At 41.9% G+C, this 12,604-nt stretch overlaps 1 protein-coding gene across 1 annotated transcript; it reads left to right on the forward strand.

The window, feature by feature from the left end:
• The first annotated feature begins 5,704 nt into the window (after nt 1-5,704).
• LOC128693937 (uncharacterized) lies at nt 5,705-12,350 on the forward strand. Its single transcript, XM_070091047.1, has 3 exons — nt 5,705-5,770; nt 11,673-12,268; nt 12,312-12,350. The coding sequence occupies exons 1-3, from the start codon at nt 5,737-5,739 to the stop codon at nt 12,348-12,350; spliced, it is 669 nt and encodes a 222-aa protein (XP_069947148.1). The 5' UTR covers nt 5,705-5,736.
• Nucleotides 12,351-12,604: the final 254 nt, after the last annotated feature.

Raw genomic sequence — 12,604 nt, forward strand, 5'->3', positions numbered from 1 at the left:
AAGCTCTCGAGTCACAGTGAGACCCGGGTTCGATTCCCAGCGAGGGTAGAAACATTGGGCGTGTTTCTTTACACCGGTTGTCTATGTTCACCCATAAGTAAAATGAGCACCTGGATGTTAGTTGGCCGGTGTGGGTCGCATCCTGGGACAAAATTGACCTAATTTGCCCGAAATTTTCAGCATAACAAGCGGCTTTCTAGATAGTAGTATATCACTGATGTGAGCTATGGTCTGTATACCATGTACATGTACTTGTAGTAAATAAAGATATTATTATTATATAGGTAATTTACACTGTACATGATAATTGTAGTTATGTGTACCTGCACCTAAATAAACTTACTAAGCACCCTCCGCACTTAACCAAAACCGTAGTTCATAAGAATTCAACACTGCAGAAGACCTTTTAGCCCATTCTAGGTAGGTCTTCCTCATATCCTGCCATTAGGATTAGGAACAGCAGGGTCCACACACTGATCCTTAGGGAACGCCGCCTGTCACCCTTACCAAAGTATCTCTGTGGAAAATTACATTTATCTGAATGTAACTAATTATGTACATAACAGTAAATGATAACAAAGATAATTATTATTTATCAATGTTACATAGACAAGTAGGAATTTGGGACACCTAGGTCGCCAAAAATGTTCCCCTTCGATACCTACCACTGTCATAACCACAAGTTGTTCTGGACCTATTAATTAAATGAAACATACATACACCAGGAATACTGGTAAATATATAAATTTGTGGACTGTATATTAAAAATAATAAATGGTTATATATATACACAATTACATAACAGAAGGAAAATATATCTTAATATCACTCACCAATTTGACTGGAGATTAATGTGTATCATAGTCAGAAAACCTCACTCTAACTAAATCTATGAAAATAATGCTGGCCAGAATTACACACAAATCTAGAGAGCTTATCTGAGGTTCCTGGAGCTGTCTTGTCCAGTCGTCTGATATCTCAAGTTATGCAGGAATGCACATCCAACAATTTCGCCTCCTATTTGAGACGTGTCAACACAATTTTAACCTCTAGAGCACGAAAAATTCTTCCCATTACACCAACGTTTGTACAAAATTCAAAACCAAGATGGCGAGTCTCGTCTGCGCAGACGCAGGCTTTCCGTTTTCTATGACAAATATTATTAAATACAGTATAGGCCATCTATTTACCTATAAATTACCGTATTTCCGGAAAATATATACAGTATTTTCCACAATCTCCTTTCCTGCAGATCCTCACTGCCTTAAGCTAAGATCAAAATCTGTTCTGATTTTTAACCTGGAGGATTATCCATCTAAGATAACCCAGTAAAGTCCGTGCGTCATCGTGGACTATCTTGAAAAATGGTCTGGTGATACCTGGAGAGAGTTCCGGGGGTCAACGCCCCCGCGGCCCGGTCTGTGACCAGGCCTCCTGGTGGATCAGAGCCTGATCAATCAGGCTGTTACTGCTGGCTGCACGCAAACCAACGTACGACCACAAATAGGTGAGTACGAGCCACAGCCTGGCTGGTCAGGAACCGACTTTAGGTACTTGTCCAGTGCCAGCTTGAAGACTGCCAGGGGTCTGTTGGTAATCCCCTTATGTATGCTGGGAGGCAGTTGAACAGTCTTGGGCTCCTGACACTTATTGTATGGTCTCTTAACGTGCTAGTGACACCCCTGCTTTTCATTGGGGGGATGTAGTGAAAAACACTTATGTACAGTTCAGGAAGTAAGTTTATTCAGGTATACACAAATACAGTTCCATATATTATTATACATAGCAGCATATGTGTAAAGTAGGCTAGAAGGCTACCTAGAATAACCCAAAAAAGTCAGACAGTGACTTATTTCCATTGTATTATGGGAAACGTTCCTAATGACTTAAGAAGCCACCAATGGCGAAACATTTCCTCTATTAAATGACCTGAACTGTACAAAAGTGTCTGCACTGTCTTATTTCCACCAGGGTTCTTCAGTCGTCTCTCCCATACTGCGACCCATAAGACCAACATATGTACCTACTTCCTGCTAGGTGAGCAACACATAACTGTTTCACCCGTGATGGAATATGTAACTTTATTTAGGGTAACTAAACATCAGAGGAATCTTAAATGTTACTACCACTCTACTTCAAGTATATTAAAATTATCCGTGAAAATCTGCACCAGTCATATGATCGGATTATATTTCAAATTAGTCAGAATTATTCTCACACCTCGAATTATGTGAAATAATTCAAGTAATGGACAATTACAGATGGACAATTACAGATACTAATGCCGGAAAAAAAATCCCCCCCCAGTACCAACAATACCACCAGTCCGATAACATTCTTCTTTGCAAATATACAGGGTCTAAAGCCAGCAACAAACAACAAAATACCTTTCATCCGTGGACTGCTTGCAGAGGCAAAGGCAATGTTCGCGGCTTTCACTGAGACCCACATAAAGGATCACTTGGACAACGAAATATGGATCCCAGGTTACAACCTATACAGATGTGACAGAGTGAACAGGCAAAATGGGGGGGGGGTTGGCCTGTACATTGCAGAGTCACTTGTTTGCACAGAACTGCTAAATGCCTCAAATGATGTAGTGGAAGTTTTAGCAGTAAAGGTCGAGAACCAAAACCTAGTCATTGTGGTAGTCTACAAGCCTCCGGATGCAACATCCCAGAAATTCCAGGAACAGCTGTTAAAAATTGACCACTGTCTGGAAAACCTTCCAGCTCCTGCACCCAACATCTTGCTCCTGGGGGATTTCAACTTAAGGCACCTAAAATGGAGGAATATAGCAAATAATATTGTTGCAGTAATAACACCAGGAGGCAGCTCTGATGAAAACTCACACTCACGCGAGCTTTTAAATCTCTGCACAAAATTCAATTTAAACCAGCAAATAATAGAGCCTACTAGACTGGAGAATACACTAGACCTCATCTTCACTAACAATGATGATCTGATAAGAAATGTCACCATATCAAAAACAATATTCTCAGATCACAACATAATTGAGGTTCAGTCATGTATGCGCGGAGCCCCAGACCGACATAATGAGATTAGTCACGAGGGAGCATTCACCAAATTCAACTTCAATAACAAAAACATAAAGTGGGACCAAGTAAACCAAGTCCTAACCGATATAAGCTGGGAAGATATACTAAGCAACACAGACCCCAACTTATGCCTAGAACAGATTAACTCGGTGGCACTCGATGTATGCACAAGGCTTATTCCTCTAAGAAAAAGGAGGAGTAGATGTAAAACAGAAAGAGACAGGCGCTCCCTTTACAGGCGACGGAAAAGAATAACAGAGCGGCTAAAAGAGGTCAATATATCTGAAATGCGTAGGGAGACACTGGTCAGAGAAATAGCAAGCATCGAACTTAAGCTAAAAGAATCCTTTAGGAGTCAGGAATCGCGGGAAGAACTAAAAGCCATAAATGAAATCGAAAGAAACCCAAAGTATTTCTTCTCCTATGCCAAATCAAAATCGAGAACAACGTCCAGTATTGGGCCCCTACTTAAACAAGATGGGTCCTACACAGATGACAGCAAGGAAATGAGTGAGCTACTCAAGTCCCAATATGACTCAGTTTTTAGCAAGCCGCTAACCAGACTGAGAGTCGAAGATCAAAATGAATTTTTTATGAGAGAGCCACAAAATTTGATTAACACAAGCCTATCCGATGTTATCCTGACGCCAAATGACTTCGAACAGGCGATAAATGACATGCCCATGCACTCTGCCCCAGGGCCTGACTCATGGAACTCTGTGTTCATCAAGAACTGCAAGAAGCCTCTATCACGAGCCTTTTCCATCCTATGGAGAGGGAGCATGGACACGGGGGTCGTCCCACAGTTACTAAAAACAACAGACATAGCCCACTCCACAAAGGGGGCAGTAAAGCAACAGCAAAGAACTACAGACCAATAGCACTAACATCCCATATCATAAAAATCTTTGAAAGGGTCCTAAGAAGCAAGATCACCACCCATCTAGAAACCCATCAGTTACACAACCCAGGGCAACATGGGTTTAGAACAGGTCGCTCCTGTCTGTCTCAACTATTGGATCACTACGACAAGGTCCTAAATGCACTAGAAGACAAAAAGAATGCAGATGTAATATATACAGACTTTGCAAAAGCCTTCGACAAGTGTGACCATGGCGTAATAGCGCACAAAATGCGTGCTAAAGGAATAACAGGAAAAGTCGGTCGATGGATCTATAATTTCCTCACTAACAGAACACAGAGAGTAGTCGTCAACAGAGTAAAGTCCGAGGCAGCTACGGTGAAAAGCTCTGTTCCACAAGGCACAGTACTCGCTCCCATCTTGTTCCTCATCCTCATATCCGACATAGACAAGGATGTCAGCCACAGCACCGTGTCTTCCTTTGCAGATGACACCCGAATCTGCATGACAGTGTCTTCCATTTGTGACACTGCAAAGCTCCAGGCGGACATCAACCAAATCTTTCAGTGGGCTGCAGAAAACAATATGAAGTTCAACGATGAGAAATTTCAATTACTCAGATATGGTAAACATGAGGAAATTAAATCTTCATCAGAGTACAAAACAAATTCTGGCCACAAAATAGAGCGAAACACCAACGTCAAAGACCTGGGAGTGATCATGTCGGAGGATCTCACCTTCAAGGACCATAACATTGTATCAATCGCATCTGCTAGAAAAATGACAGGATGGATAATGAGAACCTTCAAAACTAGGGAGGCCAAGCCCATGATGACACTCTTCAGGTCACTTGTTCTATCTAGGCTGGAATATTGCTGCACACTAACAGCACCTTTCAAGGCAGGTGAAATTGCCGACCTAGAAAATGTACAGAGAACTTTCACGGCGCGCATAACGGAGATAAAACACCTCAATTATTGGGAGCGCTTGAGGTTCCTAAACCTGTATTCCCTGGAACGCAGGAGGGAGAGATACATAATTATATACACCTGGAAAATCCTAGAGGGACTAGTACCGAACTTGCACACGAAAATCACTCACTACGAAAGTAAAAGACTTGGCAGACGATGCACCATCCCCCCAATGAAAAGCAGGGGTGTCACTAGCACGTTAAGAGACCATACAATAAGTGTCGGGGGCCCAAGACTGTTCAACTGCCTCCCAGCACACATAAGGGGGATTACCAACAGACCCCTGGCAGTCTTCAAGCTGGCACTGGACAAGCACCTAAAGTCAGTTCCGGATCAGCCTGGTTGATCAGGCGCTGATCCACCAGGAGGCCTGGTCACAGACCGGGCCGCGGGGGCGTTGACCCCCGGAACTCTCTCCAGGTAAACTCCAGGTTACCTTGAGGATTTTCGAGAATGTCTCAAATATCCGATTAATAATTACCGTAAAAGACAAATATCATAATATCGGTTAGTGTGAAAAAAAAAAAATCAATTCCTGTACCTATTACTGTATATGCCTCTAATGGGAATAGTTTACCACAAAATTTGTTTAAGACTTAATTACTTTAACAATAAGTACATTGTAATTTCAGTGATTTCATGCAACACGCTGTGACTTGCTATTGAGCTGCAACCGCCGGCGAGAGAGAGAGAGAGAGAGAGAGAGAGAGAGAGAGAGAGAGAGAGAGAGAGAGAGAGAGAGAGAGAGAGAGAGAGAGAGAGAGAGAGAGATAGAGAGAGAGAATTATAAGGAATCTGCAGAACCATTCACTGCCAGTGTTACGAGGGACGGTAAGGGGATGAGATGTTGCGACTCTTGTTGCTGTATCTTACACTGGGTAAGTGGAGCTTTTATCATCATTCTTGGAGTTAGTAACCTTAGAACAAATTTCCTTGATACACTCTTATCTTTTAGGATTCTTTGATCCAGACTGTCTATGTGGGATTTCAGGAGGCAAGCACCAATAGTCTCATTGAGCAGGTGGTCACCAAAGAACTCTGACCCCAGATCGGGATGCCAGAGTAGAAGCATGAAAGACTTGTGAAGAATAAGACATTTGAGAATCTTGATTAAGGAAACGATTCGCCAACCAGTGGTTTCTTCAGCCCATTACTGAGAATAACAGAGGAGAATGAGGTAATCAGTCCCCTACCCTGAAGTCGACGTTTTCAGACCATAATTCTTGAGAAATGTACATTTCTCAAGGATGATGGACTGATTACATCGAATACAGGCTGAAGGACTGATTACCTCATTCTCCTCATCTTCCTCTGTTATTCTCAGTATTGGACTGAAGAAACCACTGGCTGGCGAATTGTTTCCTCAATAAAGTTTCCCAAATGTTGCACAAGTGTATCATTCAACAGAAACAAGGTTGTATACTCTGGCACTGACGTAAGCAAAGCTGTTCTTTCATGTTAATCTTGTGATAATATGTATGAAAAATTAAAACAAAGTAACGTGATTTAAACCATCTAAAATAAATAGATTAATATTAATTTCTTTGGAGAAGCTGACCAATGATTGATCATCATCATACCTGGGTGAGTATTGAAATCAAGCTCCAGGAGCTATTAAATTGTCAGTCATATGCTTCTAGTGCCTCGTGTATAAAATCTATTCTTATCTACCCTGTCTATGCTCTGGAGTATTTTAAAATCATAATTATTATGGCTTATGAATGTGAGGTCTCGGCCAATGTAAATATTATTTATTCAGGTTCTTACTTTGGGTAATCTGGCGTACATTGCTGACATTCTATGAAATGTGGTAGTACACTGTCTTCATTCTCCTACGGCGCCTTATTGCAATGCTGCTTTATGTGCTTCAAGGAGTATATCTCTACATGTTTTAATATGCTTAATATGCTTCAGTGAACATATCCACCAAATACTGTTGCAGGTGTGTAGTCCATGAAGTCCTCCTGGTTGGGGATTAGCATTTTTTTTTTTACGCTGATCAGTTTTTACAAGCTAAGAACTGTTATCCTCCATCAGCTCATTTAAAAGCCCAGCCTTGTCAAAGGTATATTACTTTCCCTCCCCCTTCTCCAGGATGCGACCCACAACAGTCGACTAACACCCAGGTACCTACTTACTGCTAGGTGAGCAGAGCAAGCAGGTTTAAAAAGAAACATGCCCAACGTTTCTACCCGGCCGGGGATCAAACCACCGACACTCAGTATGCGTGCTGAGTAGTTCCATGGTAGTATCTTCCCTTCTTCCTTCACTCTCTCTTTTCATTATCTGGTAAACTCTTGAGAAGATAACACTTATCATCGTTCCGGTTAGTTTTGTCTCTATTCTCAATTAGACCTGGAGGTACAAGAGTCGAGGGATGAGGTTGAGGGGCGGCTGTAGTACCACAGTTAGGTGCGAGGAAGGAAGCCAGTGAGTGGGTGTAATGTGGATATTAATATTGCATCATGGTTGTCAGGGGTCGAACTCCCTTCAGTCGGGGTGCCTTGATGCTCGTGAAGGCCTCTTGATTCAAGGAATTTGAGCTAACCCCACTTCCTCGAAATAACTTGATTATCCCCAATTTCTGAGGCGATGTAGGACCTTAACGTGTTTTGAGCCTCCCATGGATATAATTTAATAATAATAAACAATAATAACAGTGGACAATCAGGTACTTCTATGAAAGAGATGAAGGTGATTGGTGTGCTCTCCTATATTCACTTAATGTGGTTGCAGGACTAAGTCTAAGCTCATGGCCCCTCTTCGCTGGCTGCTAGGGTCTCCTGGCTGCGTGCGCCCTATCATACCTATTCTTAACATTATGTATGACTCGCGCAGCTTCCACTTCGCTCTCTAGGGTGCGTTCCACTTCCTGACCGCTCGAAGACTAAAGAAGCATTTTCTAATATCCCTGTGACTTTTTTTAAGCTCCCATCTATGCCCTCGTGTACCTTATTCCACCTCTCGAGAAATTTGTCCCTGTCCATCCTATCAACTCCTCTCAGTATTTTGTACGTTATCATATCACCCCTGGTTCTTCTGTCCTCTAATGTCACCAGGTTTATCTCCTTTAGTCACTCCTTACCTTATAACTTTTACCTCTAGGACTAGTCTTTGCAGACCTCACTTTTTCTAGCTTCACGCGTTTTACTATGTATGGGTTCCATAATGGTCTGGCATAAGTCGTATATAGTGTTGTGAATGATTCTTTGTTGAGGTTCCTAAGAAGTAACCTTGTATTTGCTAGATGAGCATTTGCTGGGAGATTATTCGGTTGACATGTGCCTCAGGCAGCATGCTTGGAGCTATGCTCATCTCGAGGTCCTTGTCCTTGAGGAAGGTTTGCAGCCTTTGTCCCGCAATCCTGTGCTCTCCAGTCTTATTCACCTTTCCACGAAGTGATGTTAATTTCTAATAGCCACTTGTCAGACGAATCTTACAGCTTATCTTGCTGATTTATTAAGGAGGACGAGATACTTGAGTAAGAAGTAGAGAAGGAGGGATTATGGAGTCAATGATTGAATGAGAAATAATGATGAGTTGAACTGGAGGAGGTGAATAGGTTGAAGGTATTTGTATTGTACTGATAGGTTTGTGGTGGTCATACAGGTGGTGACAGGTAGTGGTGGTCGTAGTGGTGAAGGGTAGTAGTGGTCGCAGTGGTAAAGGCTGAGGTTTAACGAGTGGGGAAGAGGGGTAGTGATAGTGAGTTTTGTGGTACTGGGTGATTAAGGTGCTGGAGAAAGTGCAGGTAATGGGCAAGAAAAAATACGGCAGTGGTGGGCTGGTGGTGGATCAAGGTGTGAGCTTCCCCAGAAAACAAGAAACATCTCTTTTTATTTATTTACACAGTTGAATTTAAAGACAGAGTTGCTATCTTACCTCAGCTCACGTGAAAGCCTAGTTCTACCTAAGATATATTAAAACCCTAATCTAGTGTAACTTAACCTAACTGTACCCCTTCGGGATACCTATTTGAAATAAATCTTAACCTCAGTAGGAACTCACAGTAAACATTGCAGCTATGTTGTTAACATCAGCTGAAGGACACAATAAGTGTAATGAGTTGCTCATACTTTCAAACTGCGCGTCATCTGTTACCGAGACATGTTTATTTCACCACTTTGTTCATCAACTTTCACTCTTTAGTCACTAATTTGCAAGATCCTACTATTATATAACAACCATTAGCACCATAGGGTGTTATATGCCTATTTCTTCATAACCATCTCGTCAGCCACGCTGTCTCCATTCACAACTATAACAATTTGGAAAGGAAACTTTTGACTACGTTTCGGTCTGATCTGGACCATTATCAAGTCGCAACTTGATAATTTTCAAGAACGGATGGAAATGTGGTCTAGTTTCTTTTCCAAATTGTTACAACCACTATACTGTGATTTTTTTAAGACTCCCTGGAGAATACCTTTAACTGGCTAATTAGTGTTTTCTTCTTCCAAGGTTTTCATTTATATCTTGAAAGCGTCTCATCTGAAAAGCTGATAGAAAAATCACGGTACAGGTGGGTTTAGAACCCATGCAAGTGAGTCGTAAAACTCCAGGCCAATGCGTAGGCCACTGAGCCAGCTGACTCAGTGACTTACACACTGGCCTGGAGTCGAACGACTCACCATGGGTTCTAACCCCACCCATACCGTGGTTTGCTGGCAATCGAGTTATTACGATTTCGTGAGTCAAGCTGATAGAAATCTCATCTGTCTTGCGCTCAGCAGACGGAGGATCAACCTCCACCAGGTCTGGCATTGAATGACCCATACGGGTTTAGCGCTTAACCTGAATGAAATAAAAAAAAATAAATGTAACTAAGAAGTTCACCCAATAGTTGGTAAAGTTATACAGACCATTCTAGATTATGGGATTCGTGTGCTACCAAGAGAAAGCTTCTGATCAGCGTCAAACTTTCAACACTGGTTAACATTACTTATTAGAAAGTGAGGATTATTATTGGAATGTGTAGTTGTGAATTTTCCAATTTTTTTTTAAAATGGAATGGTATTATTTTCCATAAAATAACTTGGGTATATTTCTTCTGAATGGATTCAATTTTTAATGCCACACGCATCTAAATATAAAGAGGCAAATTTGTCAACGAGGTTAATAAATGTGTGCATGTTAGATTATATGTAATAAATTAAGAATGCCTTTTCTGATCTTTAGTGCTGGAGTGATTTTTTTTTTTAATTCTGCAAGTCTTAATTTGCCAGTTTTATTAAAGGATTTTTTTTCCTTTCCATTATTGTAGAATGACTTTTGATTGGCCTTGATTCTTAAATTTAAGAAAGATTTTAAAAGATTTTGGATTGTGTAGGTGCCAACTTTCTAATTTAGGGAAAATGTAGTATATTGTTTTTCTGTGATAATTTATGAATGCCTAATCATATCAGCTTCAAATCTTCAACACTGATAACTTAAGAAGACAAATTCTGAGAGGCTTCGGACTTAAAATGGTGGTCTACTTTGGGATATTTGTCTATGTGCGATAACCAGAGAATGCCTCGTTTAATTGGCTTTAAACTTAGTGGAAGGTTCGAATTAGTTTTGGGCTGTGCAGGTGCCCTTGTTTGTCAGTTTCATTGAAAGAGTGCATTAGTTTCTATATAACTTGTGCATACCTCTTCTCATTTGCTTCATATCTTCAGTGTTGATATTTAACATTAGAAACTTATGTAGCACTCTGTACCATTCCTTTTATACCTGCTTATCCAATATGGAGATACCTTTCCAGGACCGCACAGTCATCGAACCATATCTAAAAATTCTTTACTTTATCTAGAGTAAGGGATGGTGGAGGCTCAATCCTCCATCCGCTAATCGTTGTTAGTTATCTCATAAAAGTTTTGATCTTGTAGACCGATCTAGCTCTAAATGATACAGTGAAGCAGAGTAATGCAAGAGTCCTGGAGAAAACATTGAGACAGCCTGATAAATGGCGTGATTTTATATATTACATGTCTTACTTAATAACATGAAAGTTGCTACTTTTGTGGTTGCTTGTCAAAGGAAATATTACCCGCCACTGTTCCTGTGTCTTGCCATAGCTATCAGGAAGAGCAGCCAGTGAGGTAACATTTGTACATCATAGTGACAGTATTATTATCCAGCTGCTGGACCGCTTGTGGCAGGAAGGAAAGTGGTGTTGATTCTGTCATAATACGTGTTTGTGCGTGTAAAAAATATACTCAGCTATGATCTCAGTAAGAATGCAGTGATTAATTGGTTCAGTTAGTTAGTTTAATATGTTTATTATGCACCCCATACCCATCCTGTGGGCGGTAGTCAAAAGATTACAGAGGTACATAATTGGTCCAGGGACTGGACTCCAAAGTTTTGATAGCTGAGCAAGTTACAGAGGTAATGAACTCACAATTTACAAAGGTAATGAACTCACAATTTGGTTCATCGCAAATGATCTTCACCCCCGGAGGCACTCGGACTCAACTCACTGAGTGTCCATGGTTCGATCCCGGCACAGGTGGAAACTCCTGCCTTTGTTCACCAAGCAGCAAGTAGGCACTTGGGTGCTAGTCTACTGATGTGGGTCGCATCCAAGGGGATCATAATATATATATATTCCTTGGATAGAGCTGAGCTTTGAAATGAGCTGAGGTAGGACAATAACACTTAGTTTGTAAAATTGGTTTGACTCTTGACTATAGCCATTTTTTTTAATCATTCCATACCTAAGTCTTGCTTTACACCCACAGCTCACTATATGTTATTTCCGTTATGAAGTATTCATGTTGGTTTATCATTATTCAGGATGGGTGTGTGTTCTGGGCGTGACTGAAGAGGACCAAGACGTACAGGAGTCGTTGGCGCCTCAAGGCTGGGCTTCATCATGGAGCAGATCTAATTCTCCGCTGGAGCGTCCGCGTCGCCGTCAGGATCAGACTCTGCCTTACGCTTCGTGGGAATCCCCATTACTAGTGAAGGAGTCATTGACATCAGAGGAGAAGTCCTGGCTACCTCAAAAAGATCCTCTGGAAATCATCAAGGAGGGTTACACTTCCGGCTCCAGGATGTTCGACTATAACTTTGAGCAGTCTCCCGCTCTTGTGCTGAAGACGGTGGGGGATTACAATGTTGGGGCTGCAGCTCTCTCACACGCAGGTGCTCCCCACCGACCTTCCCTGGGTGACAACCTGTCCAGGAACTTCAACTCGAGCCCGCAGCCTGGGCGACCCCGCAAGTATTACCTAACGGGTGTGATGCAAGAATTACCCAGGGATTCAGGCTACGCCAACAAACACCTCCGCAAGTACTTTCTCCAAGCTGACACGAAGGCGATGACTGCAAATAAGGACCAACCTCGCGTCGTCTTCAGTGATGTTGAAGATTCGATTCATCTTATACAAGTACTGGGCACCAACGACCCACTACCTTCGTCACACGACACAGCTGAACCAGCCGCAACACCTGAACCTCCTGCAACATTAGACACTACAAACAACCCCCATGATATACACACTTCAGCATTTTCTCCATACTTCCCTCCTACTGTGTTTCGCCATCCCACATCCTACCCTGTTGCACCACCAAACACTCGTTCACCCTCCACATACTACCTCCAGCAACCTACGTCACAACACCCTACTCCATTACCCTTCAGAAAATACTACCTCCTCCCCAGATCCCACCAGCCGACAACAGCTGCTGACGGAAACGGCTTACAAGACTCACAAGAAGGAAGT

This window comes from Cherax quadricarinatus, chromosome 33 (genome assembly GCF_038502225.1).
Source record: "Cherax quadricarinatus isolate ZL_2023a chromosome 33, ASM3850222v1, whole genome shotgun sequence".
Classification (NCBI taxonomy): Eukaryota; Metazoa; Arthropoda; class Malacostraca; order Decapoda; family Parastacidae; genus Cherax; species Cherax quadricarinatus.

Excerpts from the sequence above, each read along its gene's own strand:
- LOC128693937 (XM_070091047.1), top strand. The coding sequence starts at position 5,737 with ATGTTGCGACTCTTGTTGCTGTATCTTACACTGG. Across the intron at positions 5,771-11,672 it reads GTTGCTGTATCTTACACTGG|GATGGGTGTGTGTTCTGGGC; the intron begins GTAAGTGGAGCT and ends ATCATTATTCAG. Across the intron at positions 12,269-12,311 it reads ATTCGATTCATCTTATACAA|CTGAACCAGCCGCAACACCT; the intron begins GTACTGGGCACC and ends CACACGACACAG.